Below are 14,316 nucleotides of genomic sequence, written 5' to 3' on the forward strand. Positions count from 1 at the left end.
CGAACTCCTGGGCTCAAACGATCCACCTGCCTCAGCCTCCCAAAGTACTGTGACTACAGGTGTAAGCCCCAACATGTCTTTTAATAGGCCTCTCCTACATCAGCCTTTAACCTTTTTAAGCTATTCTGCATACCATTTATTTGAATATTATTTTCTTTCCTCCCCTTTGCAATGCCCCATCCTTAGCATATCTGTGGAATTACACTTGTCACTCCCATCCTAAAACACACACACACACACATGCACAAACACCCTGTTATTTGCTTCTTAGTTTCAGCTCTCTTGATCTAATCCTTGTCATTCCTACACATCATGATCCTTCCATGCATGATACCTTTTTTATTTCCAGCTGTCACTGCCTTTCTTTTTAAACGCATCTTTGAGAAGCTAGTTCAGTTGCCACTTTCTTTGTGAGGTCTTCCATCACTATTAAAAAATACAGTGATCTTGTTTTTTCAACAAAATTATACAGCCTTGTAATATCCCTAGTATGTAAAGCAGATGGTGTAATGGAGACAGATGGGGTTCTAGCTTTAAGACCAGCCTAGAGGCTGTGATGGTGGTTAAAGTGAGATGATTAGGGCCTCAACTAGCACTTAATATTAGGGGTGATTACATAAATGTAAGAAATGTTTAAGGTAAAATTGACATGATATATTGATTAGATGTGTCTGTGGAGAGGAAGTCAAAGTCAAGGGAAATAATGACTGGCTGAATGTTATAATACCAGTGGACATAAAGAAGCAGGTTCATAGTGACTGGCTTTGGAGGTCAAAGAGATTTTTAAAGTAGAAATGACTGCTGGGTACAGTGGCACTTGCCTGTAATCCCAGCACTTTGGGAAGCCAAGGTGGGCAGATCACCTGAAGTCAGGGGTTCAGGACCAGCCTGGCCAACATAGTGAAACCCTATCTCTACTAAAAGTACAAAAATGAGCCAGGTGTGATGGTGTGCACCTGTAATCCCAGCTACTTGGGAGACTGAGACGAGAATTGCTTGAACCCCAGAGGCGGAGATTGCAATGAGCCGAGATGTGCCACTGCATTCCCGCCTGGGTGACAGAGAGAGACTCCATCTCAAAAAAACAAAAACAAAAGTAGAGATGGCTAGCAGGCAGTTGGATTATAACAAGGTGAAATTCAAGGACAAGGCAAAGGATAGCCATATCATATCAGTCTTAAGAGTCATGAATTTAAGTGGTAGTTAAGTGTCTAAAAAGATGTTTTACTGTTTTTTTACAGTCCTTCATTACAGTTTGAAGCTGCTTGGGCATTAACTAACATAGCATCAGGAACTTCTGCACAGACTCAAGCTGTTGTGCAGTCTAGTAAGTAAATTCCTTATTGTCTGAACTTTTTATTTTTTAATGATGGCAAGGAAGTAGAATTTTGTAATAAATTTTATCTTGTAATATTTTTAAAATGATGACTTTTGTAAGTTACTTTTGATGACCAATATCTTTTTCATAGCCATTATTAATCTATCATGAAAAAATTTTAATTGTGGTTACTAAAAGAAGAGTAGAGTTTTATCTTTTGGAGTAGATATCATACTGTGATAACAGGCTTTTAAATTTCCATTGCTGATATCTTCAGGATGCTGAATGGCTTCTGCCTTTTAGCTTATGACATTTTAAATTTTACTTTCCTCAAGGTGGGCTAGTAATTATTGTTAAATGAAACTGACACAAGCTCATTAGAAAAGTACTAGATATCACCACGTATGTTGTTTCTTATAGTATGGGACACTTAGCTAACTTTAGGTGTGGTAATCAAGGTGATTTTAAATAGCATGTGATACGGCAGTAAGTTACATTGAATCATGTATTGAGAATACCATTCTCACCAGACCACGGATAGCTCATGCCTCTAATCCCAGCACTTTGGGAAGCTAAGGCAAGCAGATCACTTGAGTTCAGGAGTTCAAGAACAGCCTAGGTGACATGACAAAATCGTGTCTCTACAAAATATTAAAAAATTAGCTTTGCATGGTGGCGCGTGCCTATAGCCCCAGCTATTCAGGAGACAGAGGCGAGAGGATCGCTTGAGCCCAGGAGGCAGAGGTTTCTGTGAGCCGAGAATCCACACTGCATTCCAGCCTAGGTGACAGAGTGAGACCCTGTCTCAAAAACAAACAAAGGCCGGGCGCCGTGGCTCACCCCTGTAATCCCAGCACTTTGGGAGGCCGAGGCGGGCGGATCACGAGGTCAGGAGATCGAGACCATCCTTGCTAACACGGTGAAACCCTGTCTCTACTAAAACTACAAAAACAAAATTAGACGGGCGTGGTGTCGGGCGCCTGTAGTCCCAGCTGCTTGGGAGGCTGAGACGGCAGAATGACGTGAACCCGGGAGTAATACACAGATACAGAAAAAAAAAAAAAAAAAAAAAAAAAAAAAAAAAAAAAAAAAAAAACTACTTAAATATTACTAGGGGAAAATAATGAAATTGATTCTTTTTAGGGTAAAGATATTTGCGACATTTGTTCTTCCAGCAAACTATAATTGGGCAGCTACAATATGCCAGGCTCTGTATTTGATCAATTTCTCTGAGCTGAAATCTATAAACTCTTCAACATGTTGCTAGTATAAATATTAGTTTTTCTTTATTACAGATGCAGTACCTCTTTTTCTGAGACTTCTTCATTCACCACATCAGAATGTTTGTGAACAAGCAGTATGGGCTTTGGGAAACATTATAGGTAAGTGGTTTGAAAGGAATCCTGTTACGAATCTAAATTAACTTTTTTCCTACATTGGCATAGCCATTACATACTATGTTTCCTCTGAATTTAATGTGGGTTGACTCTCTTCTTGCTTCATAAATACTAACTTAAGATGATACTCTTTGAAAAGGATATACAATTTGCTGTTAGCATTGGTAGGTTAAATTTATGTTCCCCAAATCAAAATCTGGAGAAACAACATTTGATGCCTTTGACTAATGGTGAGGAAACATAGAACGTCAGTGTTCCCACATGAGCCATTGCATACATTTCAGACTTTCTCATCCTGAATGTAAGTTTTTTTTAAATACAATTTTCATTTCTGTAGGTGATGGTCCTCAATGTAGAGATTATGTCATATCACTGGGAGTTGTCAAACCTCTTCTGTCCTTCATCAATCCCTCCATTCCCATCACCTTCCTTCGGAACGTCACATGGGTCATTGTCAATCTCTGCAGGAATAAGGATCCCCCACCGCCTATGGAGACAGTTCAGGAGGTAAATGAAGAATTGTAAAGGCCAGATGGTATATTTTCCCTATGTTTGTACTTTAGGAATTCATTTACAGGGGACAGAATAACACATGTACTGATTTCATTGCAGGTGTGAGTTTTTTTCGTTTTTTTTTTTTTTTTGAGGCGGAGTCTTGCTCCGTCGCCCAGGCTGGAGTGCAGTGGGGTGATCTTGGCTCATGGCAAGCTCCACCTCCCAGGTTCACGCCATTCTCCTGCCTCAGCCTCCCGAGAAGCTGGGACTACAGGCGCCCGCCCCCACGCCCGGCTAATTTTTTTGTATTTTTAGTAGAGACGGGGTTTCACCATGTTAGCCAGGATGGTCTCAATCTCCTGACCTTGTGATCCGCCTGCCTCGGCCTCCCAAAGTGCTGGGATTACAGGCGTGAGCCACCGCACCTGGTGTGAGATTTTTAAAGTAACATACCATATTTAATTACCCCTATGAAATAAAAGTTGAGTGTCTAACTAAAAGAAGGTCAGTTCATCCTATGCTTATTTTTTAATTGATTATCTTCATAAAAAGAAAATATAAAAAATTTAGAAAAATACAAAAGGAAAACAATCTCAAAGTCTTATTACTGTATTGCATTGTTGGTTTAAAGCTATAAAAGGGGGTTGCTACAGGCAAAACTAGTATACTTACATGCAAATGTTCTTGAATGAGTTTGCTTTAAGTCCAATTGATTTTTTTTCTTCTTCTTTTTTTGAGACAGTCTTGTTCTGTTGCCAGGCTGGAGTGCAGTGGCGTGATCTCAGCTCACTGCAGCCTCTGCCTCCTGGGTTCAAGCGAGTCTTCTGCCTCAGCCTCCTGAGTAGCTGGGATTACAGGCCAGCACCACCACACCCAGCTAGTTTTTGTATTTTCAATAGAGATGGGGTTTCACTATTTTGGCTAGGCTGGTCTTGAACTCCTGACCTGAAGTGATCTGCTCACCTCACCCTCCCAAAGTGTTGGGATTACAGGCGTAAGCCACCGCCCCCGGCCTAATTCCAATTTATTTCTGATAAAATTGGAGTTATTAAAAATGTGACATATTGGCCGGGCGTGGTGGCTCACGCCTGTAATCCCAGCACTTTGGGAGGCCGAGGCAGGTGGATCACGAGGTCAGGAGATCGAGACCATCCTGGCGAACATGGTGAAACCCCGTCTCTACTAAAAATGGAAAAAAAATTAGCCGGGCGTGGTGTCGGGCGCCTTATAGTCCCAGCTTCTCGGGAGGCTGAGGCAGGAGAATGGCGTGAACCCGGGAGGTGGAGCTTGCAGTGAGCAGAGATGGCGCCACTGCATTCCAGCCTGGGCAACAGAGCGAGACTCCATCTCAAAAGAAAAAAAAAAAATTGACATATCTTTTGTTAAATCTACTAGTTAAAACAAAGTAAAAACTTTTTTGTTTACATTTGATATGTAAATAGATCTGAGTACTTTGCATTATTTAAAAAACCCTCCATAATCTTTATTCACTGTTGACTGTATTATCTCTTTTTTTTTTTCTTTTTTTGAGATAGTCTCGCTGTATTTCCCAGGCTGGAGTGCAGTGGCATAATCTTTGCCCACTGCAACCTCCACCTCCCGGGTACAAGCGATTCTCATGTCTCAGGCATGTGCCACCATGCTAGGCTAATTTTTGTATTTTTAGTAGAGATGAGTTTTCACCATGTTGGCCAGGCTGGTCTTGAACTCCTGGCATCAAGCAGTCCATCCACCTCGCCTTCCCAAAGTGGTGGGGTTACAAGCGTGAGCCACCGCACTTAGGCAACTGTGTATCTTTAAAATGGACATCTTTCTGTAGCACCTGCTACTTTTTGTTGCTGTGCAAAGGTATTTTGTGTGATTTCCTACCACCCCCGCTGCCTTTCTCCCATATTTTAAAAAGAGATCTCAGGGGCCTGAATTCAACAAGCAAAGCTTTGTACTTTGTACTAGTTCGAATTTTCTTGACTAAAGCTGAAGTTGAAAACTTTAGTTTGACTTAAGTAGCTTATTAAATAAAATCGTGTTTTTACTTTAAGCAGGTAAGTGAGACAATTATGGAAGTTTTAAGTGTAGCTTTTCTTTTTTTTTTTTTTTTTTTTTTTTTTTGAGACGGAGTCTCACTCTGTCACCCAAGCTGGAGTGCACTGGCCAGATCTCAGCTCACTGCAAGCTCCGTCTCCCGGGTTCACGCCGTTCTCCTGCCTCAGCCTCCCGAGTAGCTGGGACTACAGGTGCCCGCCACCTCGCCCGGCTAGTTTTTTGTATTTTCTTTTTTTTAATAGAGACGGGGTTTCACCATGTTAGCCAGGATGGTCTCGATCTCCTGACCTTGTGATCCACCCGCCTCGGCCTCCCAAAGTGCTGGTATTACAGGCTTGAGCCACCGCGCCCGGCCAAGTGTAGCTTTTTTTAAATAGCTATAACTGTATACTTGCATCTCCTTTTTTTCCACTTGACATTTTATGCCATAAAGAAGCTGATTAAAAACAAATGTTTTTCTTTTAAGGTACATTAACTTCTGCCAGATTTATTTGCATGTTTTAACTTGTTAATTGAACATATTTCAGTTTAACATTTGAAATATGTTTTTGGTTTTTTTAGATTGAATTTATCAGATTTTCTTTCTCCTAAAAGATTTTCAGACAAATTTAACGTTGTCTTTCTCGCTCTACAAACCTTATTTACCTGCTTTTTATGTCAGAGTTGTTTATTTTTAGACATATTTATTAACTAATGTTAATTATTGTTTATCTTCTTTCCTCAGATTTTGCCAGCTTTATGTGTCCTCATATACCATACGGATATAAACGTAAGTTAAGAAGCAGCTTAAATGTGGGATTTTGCTCTTGATGGGACTGAAAGGGTTTTTATATAAGTGTCAGCATACATTTTATCAACTTGTCTAGTTTCTATAATGTAGATACAGTTTTCAGAAATAGGGTTAAGCTTAAATTAGGTTTATAGCTTAAATCTGTAAGTGGTAACAGCCATACAGCAAAAATGCTCACTTTTGGGATACTACTGCATATGTAGTTTATTTCTGTCATTATTAAGTAGTGTTTTTAAGCATTAATATTGGTAAAGCAGTAAAACCTCATGAGGCACCTTACTTTTTAAAAAAAATCTCACTGGGTCTTACAACAGGTAGGCTAGATATTATCCCCCTCCCCCCCGCCCTGCCCTTTTATAGAATAAGAAGAAACGGACTCTCAGAGAGAGGTTAAATGACTTACCTAAAGTGGAAGAGCTAGTAAGGGTCAGAGTCAATATTCAAACTGAAGTCTTCTCATAACAGGTCTTGGGTACTTGTCACAAAACCATGCTACCTTTTTATGCTACAACCTTTTTAGATATAGTATTGAAGAATATATAGTTTTAAATGCAAGGCATTTTTAGATGATTTTTTTTTTCATTATATCCAGATTTAGTGAAGCATTTACTGTCTACATTCTGGCAAGTTTGATACTATCTAGGCAATCAGAAAATTCTCCTAAACCAGTAAGGTAAATTGTTACTCTTTCATGGAGTAAAACAGTGGATACATTTTGGTGACTAGTGTTGATCCAGTTTCTGTTATTCTAACTAATATCTCTTTCTGATTTGTTGTATATTTGTGTTTTGATAATCTTATCTTTATTCACATACACGTAACATGTACATACATATGTGTATATGTGTGGCAGAATTGTGAATTGTGTGTAATTTATCATTGGGACGAAGAAAATACATCTTTGCTTACATTTCTCACAAGGCAATATAATTTGTATATAAAAATTGTATCGCATTAGCTCATTTGCAGATTTTAAGCTCTTGGGATGGAATCTTTTAAAGGCAGCTAAAGTCACTTCATGTTTGACACAGCCTAATGTCATTAAAATGAAGTAAAACATGTTTATATGCTGTCTTATTTCCAAAATGGATATAAAGTAACTTAACAAAAGACATATAAGATAATATCTGTAAAGGAAAAAGTAAAATTTATACAGAAGTTTAGTTGTTGCTGTTGAAAGTTTAGTTGTAAGCTTTCTGACAGCAAAGATTAAAAGGGGAATAAGCAAAATATCTGCTGTTTGCCTCAGGACTTTCCCCCAGAACATTACAGAATTAATTATAGGCAAATAAAAGCTTTCAGCATCTATTGGTTGTGTTTATGTGAAAACTGGGGTATTAAAGTGGCAGTGTACTGTAGTTACAGATATATTGGTCAAGTTTAGCAAACACTCACAAATTGTTCCACTTAAAGCCAAAATTGTGCCATGAATTGTACACTCAGTGATAACACATAAAGAGACCATGCCCTCTAAGACCTTAACATTAAAAACGTAAAAAGAGTAAAAGGAAAGAACTTATGTGAAGAAATTGCTGTGCTGGATCTCTTTCTGTAGTCTCCTTTTATCTTACCAGTATCCTTGTAAGATAAGTTTTATTCTGTTTTACAAATACAGAGATTGAAACCCAGTGAAGTTAAATAATCTTTCTAAAGTCATACAACAAATGAGAGCCATATCTGAGAACTGAAGCCAGGTCCAAGGCCTGTGCTTTTTCATACCATGATCACATATTCAGTATAATCCATAGGCTCACAGTGAGGAAAAAAAAAAAAAATCATACCATGAGCTCATAAACACAAAACATGGTATGAAAGCCAACAAGAAAAAAAATACGATAGAGGAATGACAAAAGTGCTGTATTATGGAATCACAGACAATTTTGTCTGGCAAAGCAGAAAGCTTCATTGACAAAGTAACATTTGAGACGAGCATTATAAGGAGACAAAAGTAGGGCCAGAGCCAAAGATTATAGTGTTCATAGTTAGCATTTTTTGAGTTTAAAATCTGCCAGGCACTGTTTTAAGCACTTTTGATATGTTAACCCATTTAATTCTTACAAAAGTCTTGTGAGATTGGTACTCTCATTATCTCCATCATCTACAAACGTTGTAAAAGAAGCAGAGGTACTTAAGTAATTTGTCTCACATCATATAACTAGGATGAATAGGATCTTGACAGGTTGAGAGAGAGTCATTTCAAGAACATGGGGGAAGATATTAAGGACTCAAGAATACATGGAGTTTTAAGAGAATACAGGTAGATAATAACCTAATACATTTGCTAAGGAGTTGATTTGCAGAGTCTTTGATTCTTTTTTTTTCTTTTTTCCAAGATGGAGTCTCGCTCTGTCACTCAGGCTGGAGTACAGTAGCGCAATCTAGGCTCACTGCAACCTCCGCCTCCCAGGTTCAAGGGATTCTCCTGCCTCAGCCTCTCCAGTAGCTGGGATTACAGTGTACACCACCACTCACTGCTAATTTTTTATATGAGTTTTTGATTCTATATTAAATAGTTTTAAGTTTATCTTGTAACGAGTACAGAGTCATTGTAGATTTTTTTAAATTGAGAAATGATATTTCTGTTTTATGCAGATAAAATTATCTGTAACAGACAAATAACACATAAAAGGTGTGGAAGGTTTGGAAGGGGGGTAAGTTTGAATGTAGGTAGATGTATTTTGCTATCATAATAGGTTTAGGGAAATCGATGGAGGCGTGGGCTCTTATTAAATTGCAATAGTAGGAATGGTTAGGGGAGAAAAAACTTTTGAGTGTTAGGAAATAGAGTAGAACTTGGAACTTCTTGTTCCTCAGTGGTGGTATTTTACAAAAGCAAAAGACCATACAGATTTTGGATTTGTCAGTATTTAAGGGATTGATGAAAACCTGGGCATTGAATGAGATTACCTGGGGGAGGCTGTATTTTGGAAGGAGGGCTAAAAATGTAACTGAGGAATTCCCTGCATTTCAGCAATGGCCGCAAGGGAAGAAGAACCAACAAAGGAGTTTTTAAAAGTAGTGTCATGATGGCTGGGCATGGTGGCTCCCGTTTGTAATCCTAGCACATTTGAAGGCTGAGGCGGGCGGATCACTTGAGGTCAGAAGTTTGAGACCAGCCTGGCCAACATAGCAAAACCCTGTCTCTACTAAAAATACAAAAATTAGCTGGGCATCGTAATGCGTGCCTGTAATCCCAGCTACTCGGGAGGCTGAGGCTGGAGAATCGCTTGAGTCAGGGAGGTGGAGGTTGCAGTGAACCAAGATCATGCCACTGCATTCCCGCCTGGGCAACAGAGCAAGACGCTGTGTTAAAAATAATAATAATAATAATAATAAATAAAGTAGTGTGATAGAAGCATAAACTATGGAACAAAGAGTGGGGAAAAATAAGGCAGAGATTTAATAGGTTCTAGGTCATATAGTCTTGTCTAAAGAACTACATATCCTTTTTATGTAGCAGATAAGGAGCCAGAGAATAAATGGTCAAATTTTTATTTTGGGTTGATAGCTCAAAGGCAAGAAAATCGCTTGAGCCCAGGAGTTCAAGTCCAGCCTAGGTAACATACTGGGACCCCATCTCTAAAAATAAAAAATTAGAGACTACAAGTATCTGCAGTTTCAGGGTGCCTAAGACCCAGCTGTAGCTTACCTTCTCCCAGCCTTTGAGATATTGTCATGGAGTCCCCACTGAAAACAGTTAATTGATCTCAGTCTACAATTTCATTATTATATTAGCTAGAAAAAAAAAAAACTAATTTTCTGCTAGTAGTAGTAACCATGTAATGGAGAAACATCTTAAGGCATCATGTCGTTTTGCACAGGATTCTGTTTTGTGGACACAGTTTATTTAAACACACTATTATGGATAGGCATTTAGGCTATTTCCTGAATTTTGCAAATGTAAAAGTATTATACCAAAGACTATTGTGTGTTTTCATGTATTGGAGGTATATCTTCAGGGTATGTTCTTAGAAGCAGGATTGCTGGGTCAAAGAGTGAATGCATTTGTAATTTCTGTTGCATACTGACAAATTCCCTACTGTAGGGTTGTGCCATTTTGCCTTGGTATTTGGGAAGGTTTGTATTCATGTTCTAGTGGTAACTTTTATTCTTTTATCTTTTCTTTTTTACTGTTTTGACAGTTTTAAACTACATTTTTCGACTCCTTTATCTATTATGTAGTGTATGTAGTGATGCATGGCTTACTGTATGCATTCAGAAGTGAAAGTGGCTTTCTCAGTATCCTTGCCAATAGAGGGTGTTGTCACATTTAAAATTTTTGATCATCTGATAGGTGAGAAAGAGTATCTCAGTTTTACTTTGCATTTTACTTTTTATGAATGAAGTTGAACAATTATTTCATTTGTTTAAGGGCCATTTTAGTTTGTATCTTTGCGAACAGACTAGTCATATTTCCTGTCCGTTTTTCTGTAGGATTTTTGGGCTTTTTCTTAGGTTTTAAGAGTTCTTTATATATTAAAGATACTCTCTTCCATACTTAAAATACTTCCCTAGTTTGTCTTTTGTCTTTGAGCATGATATTTTGCCATGTGAACTTTTTGTATATAATCAAAATTCATCGATCTTTCTTTAATTCTTACCTACATTTTGTCTGAACTGTAGATGTTTTATGTAAGAGAAATATCTATACATTCCTTTTTTTGGGTGTTCTATCAAGGACACTCAAAAAATGTGATGAATTTTTCATGTCTGTAGAGAAAATTCTATTATTTTTCTCAAATCTACTAATAAAACTTATATTAATGATATTTTTAAAAATTGACCCATCCTTGCATTCTTTGAATAATCTCACTTGATCTCATTGTATGTTAGTTTCTTAATGTAATACGTGATTCTGTTTAATATTTTATTTCAGATTTTTACATCAGCATTCACATAAGTGATACTGGTTTGCAGTTTAGCTTTTGTTCAGTTAGGCAATAATTTACATTAATTACAAATACTAAAATTTAATTATATTAATACAGTTAGTGAATGGTGCTATCATCATGATGTATTAGGTTTTATACTTTTATTGTTTTATTAAAGTTTAGGTGTTAATGTTACCTTCATTTTCTGTACTCTGGAACAATTTATGTAGCATCGAGTCTATCTGACCTTTGAAGATTTGATAGTTTCCCTCTTAAATCCTTTGGGGTTTTGGTACTTTTTTGTGGAATTAGTTTCGTGATAATTTTCTTTATTTTTGATGTGGAAGTTGGCTTGTTTAAGCACTCTTTCTAAAGGAGGTCAATTTTTCTCAACTATTGTTCTAGGAAATTATTCACTGCGTCTACGTTTACTTGCATTAAAGTGTGCAGGGTAGTTGTTATATGGGTTTTGTTCTAGTTTATTATTTTAAGGGTTATTATCATTTCTCATTTTGTGTATTTGTTCCCCTTCCCTGCTCTTTTCTAATTAAATTAGGTAGGACTTTTTCTGTGTTTCTTAGTTTTTTGTATTTTGTTTTGTTTTGTTTCAGAGAACCAGGGTTTCAGTTTATTAGCTAGATCTGTGATTTTTCTGTTCTTTATCTCATTACTTCTGTATTTTTCATTGACACATCATAATTACCCAAGATCCGTAGTTTACACTGTGGTTCATTCACTCTTGCTGTTGTGCATTCTATGGGTTCAGACACATTTGTATAAATTTTTAAGGCTATGAATTTTCCTTTAATCACTGTTTTAAATATACCTCATAGATTCTGATGTGTGGCATTTTTGTTTTAACTTTTTAGAAATTTTGTTGAGTTTAGGCCAGGCATTTTGGCTCATGCCTGTAATTCCAGCACTTTGGGAGGCTGAGGTGGGCGGATCACCTGAGGTCAGGAGTTTGAGACCAGCCTGGCCAACATGGTAAAACCTCATTTCTACTAAAAACACAAAAATTAGCTGGGTGTGATGGCGCGCGCCTGTAATCCCAGCTACATGGGAGGCTGAGGCAGGAGAATCACTTGAACTCAGGAGGCAGAGGTTGCAGTGAGCCAAGATTGTGCCACTATACCCCAGTCGGGGTGACAGAGTGAGACTGTCTCAAAAAGAGAAAATAGAAATTTTGTTGTTGGGTTTTTTTGTTTTTTTGTGTTTTTTTTTTTTCACCCAAGAGCTGTTTAATATAAGGCTATTACATTTCTGTATAGAAAAGCCTTTTTGGTTTTTTTGTTTTATTTTATTTTATTTTAATTTTATTTTTATTTTATTTTAATTTTATTTTTATTTTATTTTATTTTATTTTATTTTATTTTATTTTATTTTATTTTATTTTATTATTTTGAGACAGAATCTGGCTCAGTCACCCAGGCTGGAGTGCAGTGGCACAATCTTGGCTCACTGCAACCTTTGCCTCCCGGGTTCAAGCAATTCTCTTGCCTCAGCCTCCCGAGTAGGTGGGATCATAGGCATGTGCCACCATGCCCTGCTAATTTTGTGTTTTTAGTAGAGACGAGTTTCTCCATGTTGGTTAGGTTGGTCTCAAACTCCTGACCTCAGGAGATCCACCTGTCTCAACCATCCAAAATGCTGGGCTTACAGGCGTGAGCCACCGCGCCCGGCCGGTTTTCATTTTATTAATGTATAATTTTATTGCCTTGTGATAGGCTTATAATGTTTCTGACTTAGGTAATTTATTAATGTTTTCTTTGAGCCTAATGTGATATTTGTACATGTGCAAGTTGCCATTATTGGGGTATAAAGTTCAATATACATTCATAAGAGTTATATCTTCATTTTTTGCCAATTTGACTTCTCTCATATGACAATAGTATGTTAAAACCTATTATTAGTATGTTTTTGCATTTATTTGTGTGTATGTTTATTCTCTGCTTTAAAACAGTGATTGCAAGGTTATTTGATTAATAGATGTTTATAATTGTTGTATTTTCATGATAATTTGTGGGATTTAACTTTGTATAGTATCCTTTTTCCTTTGTAATGCTTTTTAGCTTAAATTCTACTGGTCTTTTTACAGGATTACAACCTCAGCTTTCTTTTTATCGTTTATTTGGCATACTTTTGCTCATCCCTTTATTTTTAGCCTTTCCAAATTCTTTGTTTTATGTGTGTCTCTTGTATACAGCGTGGAATTGAGTTTTGTTTTGAGAGCCAGAGCCAACTGGAAAATCTTTTTTTTTTTTTTAAATAGGTGAGTTAGGCCCATTCACATAGGTTGATAGATTGATTTGAACTGTCACTTTGTGAAATAATTTCTGTGTGTTTTTTTTTCTCTGCTTAGCATACTTTTATCTTTTTCAATTTTCTTTTGGTATTTGGGGAAGTTTGTATTTTTGTTCTAGTGGTTACCTTTATTCTTACACCTTTTTAATGCTCCTTTTTTACTATCTGTTTTGACAGTTCAAAATGATATTTTTTTTGTTTTTTGTTTTTTTTTTTTGAGACGGAGTCTCACTCTGTCGCAGGGGCTGGAGTGCAGTGGCCGGATCTCAGCTCACTGCAAGCTCCGCCTCCCGGGTTCCCGCCATTCTCCTGCCTCAGCCTCCCGGGTAGCTGGGACTACAGGCGCCCGCCACCTCACCCGGCTAGTTTTTTGTATTTTTTAGTAGAGACGGGGTTTCACAGTGTTAGCCAGGATGGTCTCGATCTCCTGACCTCGTGATCCGCCCGTCTTGGCCTCCCAAAGTGCTGGGATTACAGGCTTGAGCCACCGCGCCCGGCCAAAAATGATATGTTTTTTAACTTCTATCTCTTACCTGTGCAGTGATGCATGAGCCTATTCTATTTTCTCTTCTCTTGCCTCAGCCTCCCATTTTTTTAATCTGATGCTAGACTTACCTATTTTGCCAAATTTGGAACATGTTTCTTCACATTTTTTTCAGCTCTTCCTTTCCTTGTAGGGACTCTGAAGACACAAATATTAGATCTATTTTTATTGTGCTGGAAATTCCTGAGAGTTAATTTCTCTTTAATCTTTTTTTTTTTTTTCTGTTGTTCAGTTTGGATGATTTCTATTGAAGTATCTTTGGGTTCATTGATTTCTTTTCCCCCCCCCTCCATCATGTCAGGTTTTTTTGCTGAGAATTCCCATTTTAAATTTGTTTCAAATGTGTTCATAATTGTTCACCAGTGCATTTTTATGATAGTTACTTTAAAATCTTACCAAGTCCTTGTCAGATAATTCCAATATCTGTGTCATCTCAATATTGGCATCTATTGACTGTCTTTTCTTTTTTGAGAAATTCCTGGATCTTGGTATGAAGGGTTATTTTCCACTGTAGCCTACACATACTGGTGGTATGCTTTGAGACCCCTGTTTCT

The 14,316-nt window shown here is 37.5% G+C and overlaps 1 protein-coding gene across 2 annotated transcripts in view; it reads left to right on the forward strand.

Annotated features, from left to right (window-relative positions):
• The window catches only part of KPNA3 (karyopherin subunit alpha 3), a 97,513-nt gene that overhangs the window by 70,188 nt on the left and 13,009 nt on the right, over positions 1 to 14,316 (forward strand). For both annotated transcript variants that reach the window (XM_010363827.2, XM_030922202.1), the window contains exons 7-10: positions 1,242 to 1,327; positions 2,614 to 2,700; positions 3,053 to 3,222; positions 5,978 to 6,022. In XM_010363827.2, coding sequence (XP_010362129.1) covers positions 1,242 to 1,327; positions 2,614 to 2,700; positions 3,053 to 3,222; positions 5,978 to 6,022 — 388 coding nt within the window. The remainder of the gene's footprint in view (positions 1 to 1,241; positions 1,328 to 2,613; positions 2,701 to 3,052; positions 3,223 to 5,977; positions 6,023 to 14,316) is intronic.

The sequence above is a fragment of the Rhinopithecus roxellana genome, chromosome 18, assembly GCF_007565055.1.
Source record: "Rhinopithecus roxellana isolate Shanxi Qingling chromosome 18, ASM756505v1, whole genome shotgun sequence".
Lineage (NCBI taxonomy): Eukaryota > Metazoa > Chordata > Mammalia > Primates > Cercopithecidae > Rhinopithecus > Rhinopithecus roxellana.